This window comes from Nicotiana sylvestris, chromosome 8 (assembly GCF_000393655.2).
Source record: "Nicotiana sylvestris chromosome 8, ASM39365v2, whole genome shotgun sequence".
In the NCBI taxonomy this organism is placed as follows: Eukaryota; Viridiplantae; Streptophyta; class Magnoliopsida; order Solanales; family Solanaceae; genus Nicotiana; species Nicotiana sylvestris.
In genome coordinates this window covers 154,830,096-154,845,860 of record NC_091064.1, presented here as the reverse complement: position 1 = coordinate 154,845,860, position 15,765 = coordinate 154,830,096, and the positions used below count along the sequence as shown (strand labels likewise).

The 15,765-nt window shown below is 39.6% G+C and overlaps 1 protein-coding gene across 1 annotated transcript; it reads right to left on the bottom strand.

The window, feature by feature from the left end:
- Nucleotides 1–914: 914 nt before the first annotated feature.
- Nucleotides 915–1,967, bottom strand: LOC138875880 (uncharacterized). Its single transcript, XM_070154755.1, has 2 exons — nt 1,568–1,967; nt 915–1,516 (listed from the first exon to the last, which is right to left on the bottom strand). The coding sequence occupies exons 1-2, from the start codon at nt 1,965–1,967 to the stop codon at nt 915–917; spliced, it is 1,002 nt and encodes a 333-aa protein (XP_070010856.1).
- Nucleotides 1,968–15,765: the final 13,798 nt, after the last annotated feature.

Genomic DNA, 15,765 nt, shown 5'->3' with positions numbered 1-15,765 from the left:
ACTTCAACCACACGAGCCTTGAGCCTAGCAATTTCAGCATCCTTAGCTGCACATTCCCAAACCAAAGTCCTAACCTTGCTGTTGATAGGTGTCCTCAAGGATGAACCAGGTTAAACTAGGATGGCATTGACTGGATAGTGACAAGCAAGAAGAGTTTTGATTCCAAAGTGTTCTTTGCTCGAGGCCATTTCCCATTTCTTCAGAGGCACATTGAGCCTATCCAGAACTGTGGTTAGTATGAAGCCATATGGGGTAGCATGAGCCTTGGAACCATTTATGACCCTGTCTTGCAGTTTGACTATGAGGGCAGGCCAGTAGATTTGCTTTCATATCTCCAGGCATTCCATAAGAACCAGATCCATATAGTTGGCAGTGTGCCTTCTCTCCTGTCTTGGCAATAAGCACCTGTTGACCAACTCAAACACCACTTTATGTTGAGGCCTCATCTCACTTTTCTGCGCAGCTCTGGCTTCATTCACATTCTCTGAATCACAGAACCTTTTGGTGATTTCAAGGGCAGTGGAGAGGGAGTCCAGGCATGGCCACCTTTGCCTGGTATAGTCATCAAACCCTTCAGAAGGTATGTCCAGAATCTCTCCCAATTTTATAGCATCAAACTGCACTTGAACTCCCTTCACCTGGCTACTGACAACTCCATCCTTAACAGCAGCATTTGCCATAAATTCAATCAGCTCATTTATATCTAGACTACCTTCCATCTGAAAGACCATGTCCTTCCATCCCTGAGCAGCCAAAGAGTCTACCAATCTCATCATCCCTGGTTCCACCAGGTCCTTCAACAATCTACCTTTTAAGATTTTTCTTCTGCCAAAAATGGCAAGCTTATCCTGTTCCTTCTCAGATTCATCTTATACTTATTCTCCACTCCAATCATCATCATTAGAAACTTTGGTTTATTTAGCTTTCACGGCAGATCTTGCCCTCTTGGCGAGTGTGGGTTCAGCAGCTACAGGCATAGAGGAGGACTTCTTGTAGGAAGTCTTGGGTTTCTTAAGCTTGGGTGTAGGAACCTCCACTGTTGTACCCCTCTTTTGATGGACTAGTTCCATATCTTCTTCCTCAACAGCCTCTGAGGATTCTACAACCTTTCCATTTCCCTTATCCTTTTTCTTTTTCTTGCTTTCTTCTAAAGCCTTTTGTAGATCAGCTTCACTCTGTTTTACCCTGCGTCTTGTGGCTCTACCCCTAGGCACTAAAGAGGCAGTAGGTGTTGGGGATGAGGCTTTTCTTTTCTTGGATGGCTTGGGAACATTTGGGGCTTTTGGTGTGGTAGCTTTACGTTTCTTTGGGTCATAACTTGCCCCAACCTTTTTCAGTAGGTCAGCCAAGGTTTGTTGTGTAGATGAAACAGGTTCATCTCTTTGTTTGTTTAGATGAACCAACCCATCAGCTGCTTCCCCAGAACCACTTCCCCCTAACTTCATGCCACTCTCATCTAACCTATCTTGTGCAACCCCACATATAGCAAGAACTGCTCCCTTCCCTTTTCCCTTCTCTTCACCATATGCACCCTATCTCTCTTTTTCTTTTTCAGACTTCTTTTTACCTCCACTCCTACTCATCTCAGGCAACTCAACATCCCTAATGGATCCAACCAGAACAAACTTAGTTTCTAAGTTTTCAACCACAGAAGAACTTATCTCAGAAGGAGATTCTTGAGTCTTTTCAGAGCCAGAAGACCCATGTCTATCTCCCTCGGTCAGGGATTGAAACGATTCAAACTCAGAGCTAGAATCAGACTTTGGAGTTGGGCTTTCATTCACTTGGCTAGCTTTCAACCTTTCATTTAAAACCTTTCTCAGAGCCCCAGATGCTACAGTTTTTCGAGCAAGCATTTTCTGCCTTCGAAACCTAGGTTTTTTAGATGCACTGGGTGGAGTAAATGAGGATGAATTTGAGGGAGATGGTGGTGGAGGAGTGCCAGGATAATCTTTTGGGTTAGACATGATTCTTCATTTCTTGAGAGAATTTGGGAATTTTGGAGAAGATGGCAATTAGAATTGAAGAGGAATTGTTTACGGTTTTAGAATTATGAAGAAGACTGGAGATGTGGTGTGTATCTAAAGCGAATTAGTAAGTAACGACAGCTTTTTTAGGGGTCAAATAGAAGTCTAATCAAACTGAAATTCCAGAATTTTAATGATAGATTTGGCTTCCCTAAGATATTAGGCAAAAATCACGATTTAGAGTTCTAGATGGACGGAACTGGTTCAATGCTCAACGGATAGAATTTTCTAGGAATTTGACAAGTATAGGACTTCTGCTCATGATTGAATTATTAATCTTTCTAATTGTGCAGAGTATAGAAAACATACCTGAGCTTTCATATGAACCCATACTGATGAACCAGGTTCTTCATATAGAACTCTCTTGAACATGCTTCAAATGCCATAATAGAGAAAATGTTGTAAGAGATTAGTGAGTCATATATACACATGTCATAGGAGTATACTAATTAAAGTATGAAGTTAAGTAAGAATTAATCTAGATATTTACACAGGTTCAGAATTCCTAGCCAAAAAAAAATTTCATTGTGCATTCTGAGTTGGACCTATTAGGTGATCTTAATCATCCCTAATTCCAACCTGTTCCTTTCAAAGTTTTCTCTACTCAGTGCTTTAGTGAAGATGTCAGCAATTTGCTTATCAGTAGCACAGAATTCTATGGAGATCAATCCTTTCTCATAGTTATCTCTTAAAAAGTGGTGTCTAACATCTATGTGCTTAGTCTTCTTATGATGAACAGGGTTCTTTGTCATACTTATAGCACTAGTATTATCACAGAATATAGGAATGCAACCAGCTTCAATGCCAAAATCTACCAGCTGTTGTTTGATCCATAACAGTTTAGCACAACAAGATGCAGCAGCAACATATTCAGCCTCAGTAGTGGATAAGGCCACTGAATTTTGCTTTTTAGTGGCCTAGGATACAAGACATGAACCAAGAAAGTGAGTCATACCTGAGGTGCTCTTCCTATCTACTAGGAAACCTGCATAATCAGCATCAGCATATCCTACTAGACTGAAATTACTACCTTTGGGGTACCAAAGACACAAATCAGTGGTGCCTTTCAGATATCTTAGTATCCTCTTGACAACAGTCAAGTGAGACTCTTTTAGATTTGCATGTAAATGAGCACAAAGCCCTACACTGAAAACAATGTCAGGTCTACTGGTAGTAGGATACAAGAGTGAACCAATCATACCCCTATACAACTTTTGATCAACTGATGAACCAGGTTCATCAATGTCTAATTTAGTGGCAGTTGCAATGGGTGTGTCTATTTGTTTTGATTATTCCATTTTAAACTTTTTGATAAGCTCTTTTGCATACTTCTGCTAATGGATCATGGTTCCATTAGGACTTTGTTTGATCTGCAAGCCTAAGAAGAAGTTAAGCTCACCCATCATACTCATTTCAAACTTACTCCCCATTAATTTTGCAAAGTCCTTACTTAGGTTATCAGTGGTGGCCCCAAAGATTATGTCATCAACATATATTTGTACCACAAGGAGATCCTTACCTTTTTCCCTTAAGAATAAGATACTGTCAATTTTACCTCTTTTGTAACCATACTCCAGTAGGAATTTGGACAGTCGTTCATACCATGATCTTGGGGCCTGCTTGAGTCCATAGAGAGCCTTGTCTAACTTGTACATATGCTCAGGACATTCTTTGCTCTCAAACCTTGGAGGTTGGTTTACAAACACTTCTTCTTTCAGGTAGCCATTCAGGAAGGAACTTTTGACATCCATCTGATGAAGAGCGAATTCCATGAGTGCCGCAAAGGCTATGAGGAGTCTGATTGCCTCTAGTCTTGCAACTGGAGCAAAAATCTCATCATAATCTATGCCTTCCTCTTGGTTGTAACCTTGGACCACCAATCTTGCCTTGTTTCTTGTAACTGTTCCATCTTCATCAAGTTTGTTTCTGAAGACCCATTTTGTACCAATAACTGATCTGTCCTTGGGTCTTGGAACTAGATGCCAAACTTGACTTCTCTCGAACTGATTGAGTTTATCTTGCATTGCATTTACCCAATCTGCATCCTGCAAAGCCTCAACAACATTTTTAGGTTAAATAAGAGATAAAAAGGCATCAAAAGCACATAGATTCTTTAATTGTGATCTAGTTTTGACTCCAGATGTTGGATCAGTGATAATGTTCTCAATAATATGAGAACTTTGATACTTGTGAGGTTTCACAACCAACTGGTTTTTGCTAGATGTTTCTACTATTTTCTATTGCTAAGGAACAGGGTCATGAACAGGTTCTTTTAGGGGATTTATTTCAATTCCTCTTTGATCAGTTCCCCCTATCAGGTTGCCCTGGATAGAAGAACCTGTTCCATCACCTTTTCCTTCTTTTGATGCCACTTTGACTTGTGCTGAGGCTTCAGTCAAATCCTTTACCAATCCAATGGATTCATCTTCATGTTCCTATCTCTCATAAAGAATGTTAGTTTCATCAAATACTACATGTACACTTTCTTCTACACATAAAGTTCTTTTATTGAACACTTATGCTTTGCTATGTGAAGAATATCCCAAGAATACTCCCTCATCACTTCTGGGATCAAACTTACCTAGGGAGTCTTTTCCATTATTGTACACAAAGCACTTGCATCCAAATGCCCTAAGATGGGATATATTTGGTTTTCTCCCTTTAAGTAACTCATAGGGAGTCTTCTCTACATGAGGTCTAGTCATACATCTATTGATAATGTAACATGCAGTGTTTACAGCCTCTGCCCAGAAGCTATGGGGCAGTTTACTAGAAAGAAACATAGTCCTAGCCATGTCTTCAAGAGTCATGTTCTTTCTTTCAACTACTCCATTTTGTTGAGGGGTCCTAGGGGCAGAGAAGTTATGATTTATTCCATTTTCATCACAAAATTCAGCAAACTTAGCATTTTCAAATTCAGTTCCATGATCAGACCTGATTGATGCAAGTTGATTTCCTAATTGTTTCTGAGTTTTTCTAACAAAGGCAGTGAACATGTCAAATGCTTCATCTTTAGATGTTAGAAATAGTACGTAGGTAAATCTAGAATAATCATCAATAAGTACCATTACATATTTCTTTCTTCCTCTGCTCATGGTTCTCATTGGACCATAGAGATCCATATGGACCAGTTCCAATGACTTGGTTGTGCTTACCATTTTCTTGCTTTTGAAAGATGATCCTACCTGCTTCCCTCTTACACAGGCCTCACAAACTTTGTCTTCTTTGAACTTCATGTTGGATAACCCTATCACCAAGTCCTTAGAAACCAATTTGTTTAGCTGATTCGGATTGGCATGACCAAGTCTTTTGTGCCACATGAGGGGATCATTATCCAGCACACTTAGGTAGGTTAGTTCATTTTCTGAGAGAGTAGACAAATCTACAATGTAAATGTTGTTAACTCTTTTTCCCTGCAAAACAATCTTGTTAGTGGTAAGGTTAATCACAAAGCATTTAGTAGAGGTGAATGCTATAAGGTTACCTCTGTCACATAGTTGTGACACACTGATCGGGTTGTATTTCAAGCCATTTATCAAGTAGACATTCTCAATGGAGCGAGAGTCTATCTTACCTACCCTTAGGTCCTCAAGTGAAAGGAACTGGTCCTTGCTTCCAGTCATATGTTTTGAGCAGCCACTATCCATGTACCATATTTGGTTGCTTCCCTTCACTTGGACCTGCAAAAAGAAATCAGGGGTTAGTCTTAGGAACCTAAACTAGTTTGGGTCCCTTTCTATGGGCAAAGGGATAAATCAGATTCCTTTTAGCCCACCCAGGTAGCCTATTTTTTTCTTGAACAAAAGTTTTGTTCTTTTGACTGGCCTTTTCTTTTGCATTACATTCTTTTTTGACCAGTCTTGCCACAGTGTGTGCAAATTTTGTTCTCAGGAAGAGTGAGGTACTTGCTTTTAGGATCCCACTTAGGTGTTTGAGTCCCATAACCAAGTCCTCTTTTGTTGCTACTATGATGTTCTTGTAGCCAGGAGAGTGCATTAGAAGCCTTGTTCCATTTGCAAGTTCTGTCTAGTTCATGTTTTACCTTCCCTAGATCTTCTTTTAATACTCTTATCTACTCATCTTTCATGTACAACTCATCCTTCATGTACAACTCATCCTTCATTTTTTCTAAGTTTTCTTCTAGGGTGAGATGTATGTGATCAGCTTTCTTCTTTCCTGTTCCTAGTTTCAGTTTTAAGTTCTCAGACCTAAGTTCTAGGACACTAGTGTCAAGTTCAAGAACCTGGTTCTTCAACTCAGTATTTTCACTTTCACTCTCATTAGCCCTAGACTCTAGATTTTTGCACTTAGCTTTTAGGATCATACATTCCCTAGACAGCTCTTCCTTCTCATTGTTAACTATCTCAGACTCATCAATAAAGTCTAGCAGTAGCTCAGACAACCTTTCTTTAGATAGGACTTTAATCTTGTCTTTGAGATGAAGAATACTTACCTCTTGTTCATCATCTAATTCTCCGATGGCCATAAGTGCTTGTTCATCTCCATCTTCATCTTCTGAGTCATCATCTGATGTTTCTCCCCAGGAAGCAACCATAGCCTTTGTTGATCCTTTGTTCCTTTTTGGTTGAACCTGTTCCTTTTTCTTGTTCCTTCGTTTAGCCCTTTCCTTCTTCCTCTTAATTTCCCATTGAGGGCAATTTTTGATCATGTGATTAGTCTTACCACACTTGTAGCAACCCTTATTGGTCTATTTCTCAGGAGCCCTTGGTTTGTTGAAGGTTGTACCTCTTGAAGAACCCTTTCCTCTCATCAGGTACTTTTTGAAATCTCTTGTGATCATAGCCATTTCATCATCCTCCAGATCTGAACCTTCAACAATTCTGAGAGCCAGACTTCTTTCCTTATTTGGTACATCCATTTTCATGGTGTGCCTTCTCAGTTCATAGGCAGTAAGGTTTCCAATTAGTTCATCCAGCTTGAGGGTAGAAATGTTCTTTAATTCATGAATAGCAGTGATTTTGCTTTCCCAAGAGACTGGTAGAACCCTTGTCAAAATCTTCTCAACTTTGTCTTCTTCAAGAATAATCCTTCCAAGAGACTTAAGTTCATTTGTCAGTGTGGTGAACCTTGTATACATCTCATGGATGGTTTCTCCTTCCTTCATGGTGAAATTCTCATACTGAGAATACAGCAGTGTTCACTTGAGGTGTTCCTTCATGAGACACTTGCAAAGTGTCCCAGATTTCCTTAGCAGTGTTCCAGCTTTGAATTCTACTACTATACTCATCTGGACCTAGTCCACACACAAGCCATTTCTTGGCCTTGGCATTCTTTTCCCACTTCTTCAGGTTTTCAACAGTGCAGTTAGCTCTTGTCTTTGGCACATCCACTCCTTCAGCATTCTTCTTAGTAGTTACTAGATGACCATCAGTGATTATGTCCTAGAGTTCATAGTCTTCATCTATGATGTGATCCCTCATCCTATTCTTCCACTAAGAATAGTACTGATCATTGAAAAGTGGAGGCCTAGCAGTGGATTGCCCTTCCCAATTCCCAGGTGGTGCACTCATGTTGATCTTTTCCTAAGGTGTTAGCCTCTTTAAGGATAACCCTCTCTGATACCAATTCATGTTCTAAACGTCAATACCACACAAGAGGGGGGTGATTTGTGTGGTACCCAATTTTCGCTCTAGAAGAATCTGGTTCTTCTATGTGTTTTAACTACTATTGTTTGCGGAATAAAAAGTACATAAAATAAAGAACACAGAGATTTTTACGTGGAAAACACCTGGCTCAAAGGTGAAAAAACCACGACCTACTACTCAGTAGGATTTTCTCAAACTTCCACTAAAATCACTGAGCCAAAATAGCATTTACAAAAACACTTTGTAAACCTAAGGATTAACTTTAATCCCGTTGTGGCACACAGCCTCAACTGTTGCGTCAACTTCAAGTTAGCTTATAACTTGAACACTCAAAGTATCTAATACAATTGTTTCTATGAAAGCTGAAAGGTACAACTTTAAACCACCTATTACAATTGAACTAGAATAAGAAAAAAACACAATGGAACTGGTTCTTCTATCTCGTTCAAGTAGCTTCAGGAGTGCACACTCAAATCTCACATAAATTGCTTGCAAAATCGCCTTGCTCTTTTGCTTTCAATTTAGTTTAACTTCTGCTTTTGTACAATACCTATAAAAGAGAACAATCACTGTCATTTAACAAGTTAGAAATTAGAGTTTGATTGGGACTCAATTTCTGATCTTTTATCATAGTTGAGTCCTTGAAGATATCAAACTCTAACACTATCTTTATCTGGATTGTGTTCTCTTCATATAAGGAGACTTTCTCCCCTTATCCAATATATAACCTTTTCGATTAGATCAGGAGATATTGTTGCTTGATCAGTAGGACTTATCTCCTTCACGTGCATCTCACATGTGTAGGTTGATCATGACAGTGCTTCACAAGATAGACCCGGTCCATGACAGAGTTTATTTGTCATTCTTCAAAACTTCACATGTTCTTGGGCCAACAATGAGTTTTGGAGGTTTGGAGTAGATTTAGGTTTGAATTGGCGAAGTTAATATTTTGATGATTTCCGGTTGGTAGGTGAGATTTTGATATAGGGGTCGGAATGGAATTCCGAGAGTTTTAGTAGCTTCATTATGTCATTTAGTATGTGTGTGCAAAATTTCTGGTCATTCGGACGTGGTTTGGTTGGATTTTTTATCAAAAACGAAATTTGGAATATTTTAGAAAGTTTGGCTTCAATCCAATGTGTTTTGGGTGATTTGATATTGTTTGAGGTGTTTTGATGATTGGAACAAGTTTGAATAAGGTATTAGGATATGTTTGTGCTTTTGGTTGAGGTCCCGGGGGCCTCGGGGTGATTTCAGATGGTTAAAGGGAAGTTTGGAATTTGTTGCAGCTGCTGAATTGCTGCTTCTGTTATTTTCGCACCTGCGGCGCCGTATATACAAGAGATAGGGGCCGCAGAAGCAGATTTTGGAAGAATGTCAGGAACCGCAGAAGTGGTCCGTATGGCCGCATCTGCGGAGTCGCAGATGCGGAAGGCTTATCGTAGATGCGATTTTTGGGCTGGTTGGTGATTCCCGCAAAAGCAGAGGATTTAGCCGCAAGTGCGGTACCGTAAATGCGGTTAAAGTACCGTAGATGCGGAAAGGTCTGGGTAGAACATATAAGTTATTTCATTTCACGAAATTGAGCTATTTCACCATTTTTGGACTTCGGCTTTAGAGCTTTTTGGGCAATTTGAAAGAGGAATTTCAAGGGAAATTCATTGAGGTAAAGGATTTGGATTTAAAACTCATTCATATGCTATTATTCCATGGATTAGAACAAGAAATTAAGGAAATCAAGGGTGAAATTTGGGGAAACTAGAGCTTGAGAACTTAGGCCTTTAATTGAGGATTTGAAGGACCATTTGGGGTCAAATTGAGAACTTTTGATATGTATGAACTCGTGGAGAGATAAGGAACCTATTGATGTAAAAATTATTGAATTCCGAGACGTGGGTCCGGGGGTCGGATTTTGGTAATTTCGGGACTTGTGCCCTTTATTGATTGCTTTCGCTTGGGATTCGTTCCCTTAGCGTATTTTGACGTTCTCATTCTGATTTTGGATAGATTCGACGCGCGTGGAGGCCGATTCGAGGGGCAAAGGCGTCACGAGCTAGAGATTTAGCGGGTTCGAGGTGAGTAATGACTATAAATGATGTTCTGAGGGTTTGAAAGCCCGGATTGCACATCGTAGTGCTATATTGAAGTGACGCACACGCTGGATGACGAGCGTGGGGTCGTGCACTATTGGGGATTGTGACTTAGTTCGTCCCGAATGACTATTTTACAGCGTATTTGACTGAAATCTATTTGTTATTATCATGATTTGGGTTGAATGCCATATTTGGGCCTTGTGCCAACTATTTGAACCCTTCAGGGATTTTACTGGTATTTCCTCACTGTTTTGACTTTATACTTGAACTCAATCATGTTATATTTCATTGTTTTCGTACTCAACCATGTTTACTCTGTTTTAACACTTAAATGATCTTTTATATGATATTTTGGGCTAAGAAACATGTTTTACTACTGCCCGAGTGGCTTGTGAAGATTTCTTTTGACTGAGTAAGGCCGAGGGCCTATGTTGTGAGGAAATATTTGATACTGATTATGAGGCTGAGGGCCTGAGATATGTACGCCACAAGGTGGCTTGATTGATATGAGGCCGAGGGCCTAGTGATGATGCCACGAGGTGGCTTGATATTGTGCTTGGGCCATAAGGGGCCCCTGTAGGAGTCTGTACACCCCCAGTCCCGAGGGGCTGGTATTGTTCTATGTGATTGCCCGAGGGGCTGGTACTGTTCTGAGATGTTGCCCGAGGAGCGGATTTGCTGATATTGTGCCCGAAAGGCAAACCTTTATGTGTTTACTTTTCATAATTGAATGTCCATTTACCTGCTTAAGTATTGAAAAGGGCTTTTCATGAAAACACATTTGAGTTAAAAGACTTTACCTATCTTTCATTGATTTACTGTTTTTAAATGGTTTTACTGCTTCATTATAGAATGCTTTGTGCCTTATGTGATTTCTTGCTTTCAGTCTTTATTTACATTTATTACTCACTGAGTTGGAGTACTCACTTTAGTCCCTACACCCTGTGTGCAGATTCAGGCATAGTTGGTTCCTCTCCCGAGTGTTGATCCCTTCAGTTTTAGGCGGACATTCGGAGTTCACGAGGTAGCTGTTGGTGTCCGCAGCCCTGTGTCTCAACTCCTTTATCACTTCTATCTCTTTTCAGACAGTTGTACTAGTTTATTGACTTAGCGGATTTGTATTATGACTTATAGATGCTCATGACTAGTGACACTCCGGTTAGGGCTGTGTATGGGTGTGCTTCCGCGTATTTATGTTATCATGGTTATTTTGGATTTATTTTATCATGGTTAGACAGTTTCTTAAATGCTTAACTGTTAATAATTGGAAAATGGGAAGTGTCGGCTGGCCTTGTATTCACGAGAGGCACCACCACGACTGGGTTCGGGTTAGGGTCATGACAAAATGCTACCTTTTTCGGCTCACTACACTCACGAGCAAAATGCTCTAGAACTTGGTAATTATAAAACTTCATCTTACTCTTGTCTTTCTTTTTGTAAAACTATTTTTCTTTCTTGGAATGTCTTGTTTCTTTTCTTGGAAGATCCTTCATTGGTATCCTAACCTTTTCTATTATTTTTTCAGTTTCTCTTACGCCTGAAGCTTGAACTTTTTGTACCATTTGATTTTGCCACAAAGGCACTAGGTACAACTTTAGCAATACCAAGTCGCTCGTCTTCAAACTCCAATTGACGGGAAACATCAGCAAAAGTTTTGATGCTATCATTGTGGGTCAAGTTAACCTTCAAATGTTCCCAATTATTGGGAATAGATGAATCACTGCCTGAACCTGCTGCTCATCAGAGAGAACATAACCAACACTTTTGAGTTGAGCAATCATATTTGACATTACCCTTGTATGTTTCTTAATACTATGATCATGACGCTTTTTGTACATGTCAAACTTGATTGTCAGTTGTCTAAGGTGAGTCATAGTTTTATCACCATATGCCTCTCTTAAATGTGCCCACGTGGCTTGAGTAGTAAGATATTACTCATATTCGTGGATGAGATCATCAACAACTGAACTTACAATAATTCCACGTGCATTGAAATCTTTCTTTTTTTTCACATATTGTAAGTTTCCAGATCCCTCATGTGTTAGGGTAGTGTTACCCTTCCCTGGTTAACTCATAACATGGTTAATACTTTCAAGATCATCTTGCTTTTCGAGTACATACCACATCTTACGACTCCAAATGTCGTAATTTTCACATTTTAGTTTGCCTGCATTGTTCAAGTCAGCAGTGATACTTTTCGATATTATGTTTGTTATTAGAGACAATATTACAAGTTTAACTCATCAATATATATTTCAGTCAATTTATGTATGTGATTACACATTCAAGCAAATTAATTAAAATATTAATTAAAAATTTAGTATAGAATCGAAAGGTTACTATGTGTTAGAGACTGTGCGTCCACCAGACTGTTTAGAGAACCGGGTTCTCTATCTGTTTCCTCTGAAAATACTAAAAATAAAATAAACTTATAGTGATCTGGTCCTATATTAGTTTGGTACAGTGCTAAGTTTGTGTAAATCCACCAAATAGTAGAGTACCTGGTCCTTTATCGGGTTCTGCAGTGAATGCTAGTAAAGCTGTATGTAAATAAGGCCGAGGTTTTTTACTTGGAAAAATCCCACACAAGGGGATCAAAAAACCACGACCTACACCTGTAGGCTTTTAACTTTACTAACTTGCAATCTCCCTATTACAAGTCACTTTACAATAACCCTATTGCAAAGACTTCAACTAACTTGTGATGCTCTTATCACAAGCCACACTATAACTATCCTAGTTACAAAGAATTTGACTAACTTGTGGTATTTCCACCACAAGGCACATTGTCACACTACGGTTACAAAGGCTTTGACTAGCTTGTAATGTTTCAGCCACAAGCCACTTTGTCACACTACGGTTACAAAGGATTTTTCTTATGGCTATCCTTAGTCACAACATAAATTCAGAAGTTTACGAATTTTGGTTTGTTCCTAAGACAATGCTTCTAAGAAAGCGAACTAGTAATTATAATGAAGAACACATAACAAAGACTCAACAACCTAAGGACTTAAGATGTCTTCAATCTTGGATCAGGTCCTTGAGGTTGAAGCAGCTTTGTTCTTGAGAGAGGTTCTTAAGCACTTGAGAGAATTTTTGTTTTTGTATTTGCAAGTGTTGGAACCTGAAACTTGTGTCTTGCATAAGGTTTATACTACACAAGACATCCTTAGTGATGTCTAATCTCAATGAGAAGTGACTGTTGCACTGTCTGTTGCACTATTGCAGGCAGTCACTTTTTGCAATTGCTTTCCAGCTGTAGTTGACTTGTACTTATGTCAGAGAACCCTTAGGGACCATGTCCCTGTTGTGTTCCTCTTTGTACAGTTGTGATCAGTCGCTCAGTTGCATTCCAGCTGTATAGCTGACTTGGGCTTCTATCAGAGAAGTACCAAGGGATCAGGTTCCTGATCTGGTTCTTGTGCACACTGCCCAGATTGTCTTGAGTTGAGTAACTTGAATGATGCTTTGTATAGACTCATTGTAGGTACACCTTGATCACATCATTTGAAGTGATGTGAGCACTTTAGTTGGTCAGAGAATGAGTAGGCGCTGGAAACAGTACAGTGCAACAGAATTTTTATTTCCAGTTGTGTCTAATTGACTTTGTATTGTCATGAGGAACCCACAAGAGTATCAGGTCCTTGTTTGAGTTCCTACCTCCTAAAGCTGTAGCAAGTTCACATTTGGCTGGAATTCGTTAGATGTAGTGTAATCCAAGTGAGTCAGGTTCCCTGTCTAGTTTTTGACATTAAGTTTATTAGATCATCAAAACACAAGGTAAAGATATTGAAAACCTATCAATCCTATCAATTTCCCCTTTTTGATGATGACAAACTTAGCATTGAAAACAAGGAGTTAGAGTTCAGACAACCAGATTGAATAACAGGAGACCACAGGTTCTCCCTGACTTTATACCCTTACTCACACATGTTTCCCCATATGTTCCCCCTGAGTTTTTACTATCATTCTTGGTTTTTTATCTGGTTCCATACAGAAAGTTTGTTAGATCATCAAAACATAGATTAAAAGACCTTAAGCCCATCAATTTCCCTTTTTTTGATGATGACAAACTTTGAACATTGATTACTATTTGACTTAACCAGATAAGGTACCAGCAACTGCATATGTTCCCCCTGACTCTTTATTTTTCCCCCTAACATATGTCTGCATATGTTCCCCCTGACTCTATTCGCATATGTTCCCCCTAACTCTATTCTTCCCCCTTTTGGCATCAACAAAAAGACACAGACAGACAAAAAGCATAAAGAAGTCTAACAAAGCTAACCCATGCCACATATATGCGCACAATCATGATAGAAAAGAGAAGCAAAAGGGAAAACAAGCATTGTACAAGCAAAAGAAGAGTTGTTTTATTGACACGAAATTTGACTGTTTCAAACAGGAGCAGCAACGGTGAAATCCAACATGCTATCACAAAAAGACAAACAAAAAGAAAAAAAACATCCACAAAATCATTAGAGCAAAAGATAACTGGCCACTGAGAGGATCCTAGGGGGCACTAGAAGAGGGAGGCTTGGAAGAGGAGGCAGCAATGGTTTTGAGAGCTAGGTCCATGCGGGTAGTTGTAGACAACAGTTAGTCAAGCAGTTTCTCCCGCAGGTTCTCCACTAGTTGCCTAAGTCTAGAACTTGTCTCATACGTGCCATCTTCTAGATTGTCGGGCAACAATGCGACCCCACAAGACTTTTTCTGAGTTAACTCTCCTGCCCAAGTCCACTATCACTTAGAATGGTCTTCATTGAACCAGGTCCTCCCACAGTTTCCCACTTTTGTTTTCTAGATATTTTAATAAACTTTCCATTCCTGCTTGCAACAGCCACAATGTCACCCTCAAATAAATCTTTCTCAGCCATACCCTTTTGTAGATCTTTTCACTAAGGAACTAGGTTCCTCCACAGAATCTTTATCTACCTCAACCACTGGAATGTTTTTATCAGCCACAGCTTCCCCCTATTTCATCAACCTCTTCTTCTTCTTTTTGTAATACTCTACTTACTCTTCTGCAAGGCAGACTCAAAAGCCCCTTTCTTCTACAACCACCTGGTTTGTTTCAGCTAAAAGAGAATCAGGTTCTTCAACAGATTCTTCTATGAGGGTGTCATGAATCGGAGACTCAAAAAGCACCAGAATTCTTTCATCCCCTAAGAATGGAGTTTCTTCCCCCTGAGATTCAGGAACAGAGGAGAAGTAGGGTTGGCGACACATAGAAGTGAGACTGGATATGAGGTGACTGGAGAAGAGCAGGAAATCGGTATGGGTACAGTAGTATCAGATATATTGAAGAAGTGAGTTTCTGGTGATGATGTTAAGGGAGGAGGAGATGTGGGAGTGATGTTGATGGCAATAGAAAAAGTCGATTATTCGTTGGCCATGGTGAGAGAGGTGGTAAAAGGTGCAAAGGGAGATAATGATTTAGAACTGCTAGTCTGAAAAGTCGGATGATGTGGCAATTGAATTAATTTTGCTATCTTTTTCTTTGAACAAGCATGCGAAAAACACATTACTACTAACCTATGGTGCAGGAACCAGGTTCCGGACCTGTTTTTGTAAAAGGGTTTTTGCAACTCTCCTCCGAAGTTCAACACTGTTCCTTTAGCTTCTATGATCATCATGCGTGTTTACCTGTAACGGTATAGATGTGAGTTAGACCTAGTCAGAAAACACTTTAGCCAATTTTACCTTGACTATCATAATCATGTCAGTAGAACTAGGTTCTCAATTAGGTTCAAGTGATCCCAATGCCATCTTGTTTCTCAAAGTGTTCCTTGCTCAGAGCTTTGGTGAAGATATCTGCAATTTGATCTTCCGTGCAACAAAATCTTATACAAATAAGACCATTTTCCACATAGTCCTTGAGAAAATGGTGTCTGATATCAATGTGCTTGGTTTTCTTGTGTAGAAATGGGTTCTTTGCCATGTTGAGAGAACTGGTGTTGACACATAGAAGCGGTACACAATTAATGTATACACCAAACTCTTCCAATTTTTTTGCTTGATCCACAGTGAATGAGCACA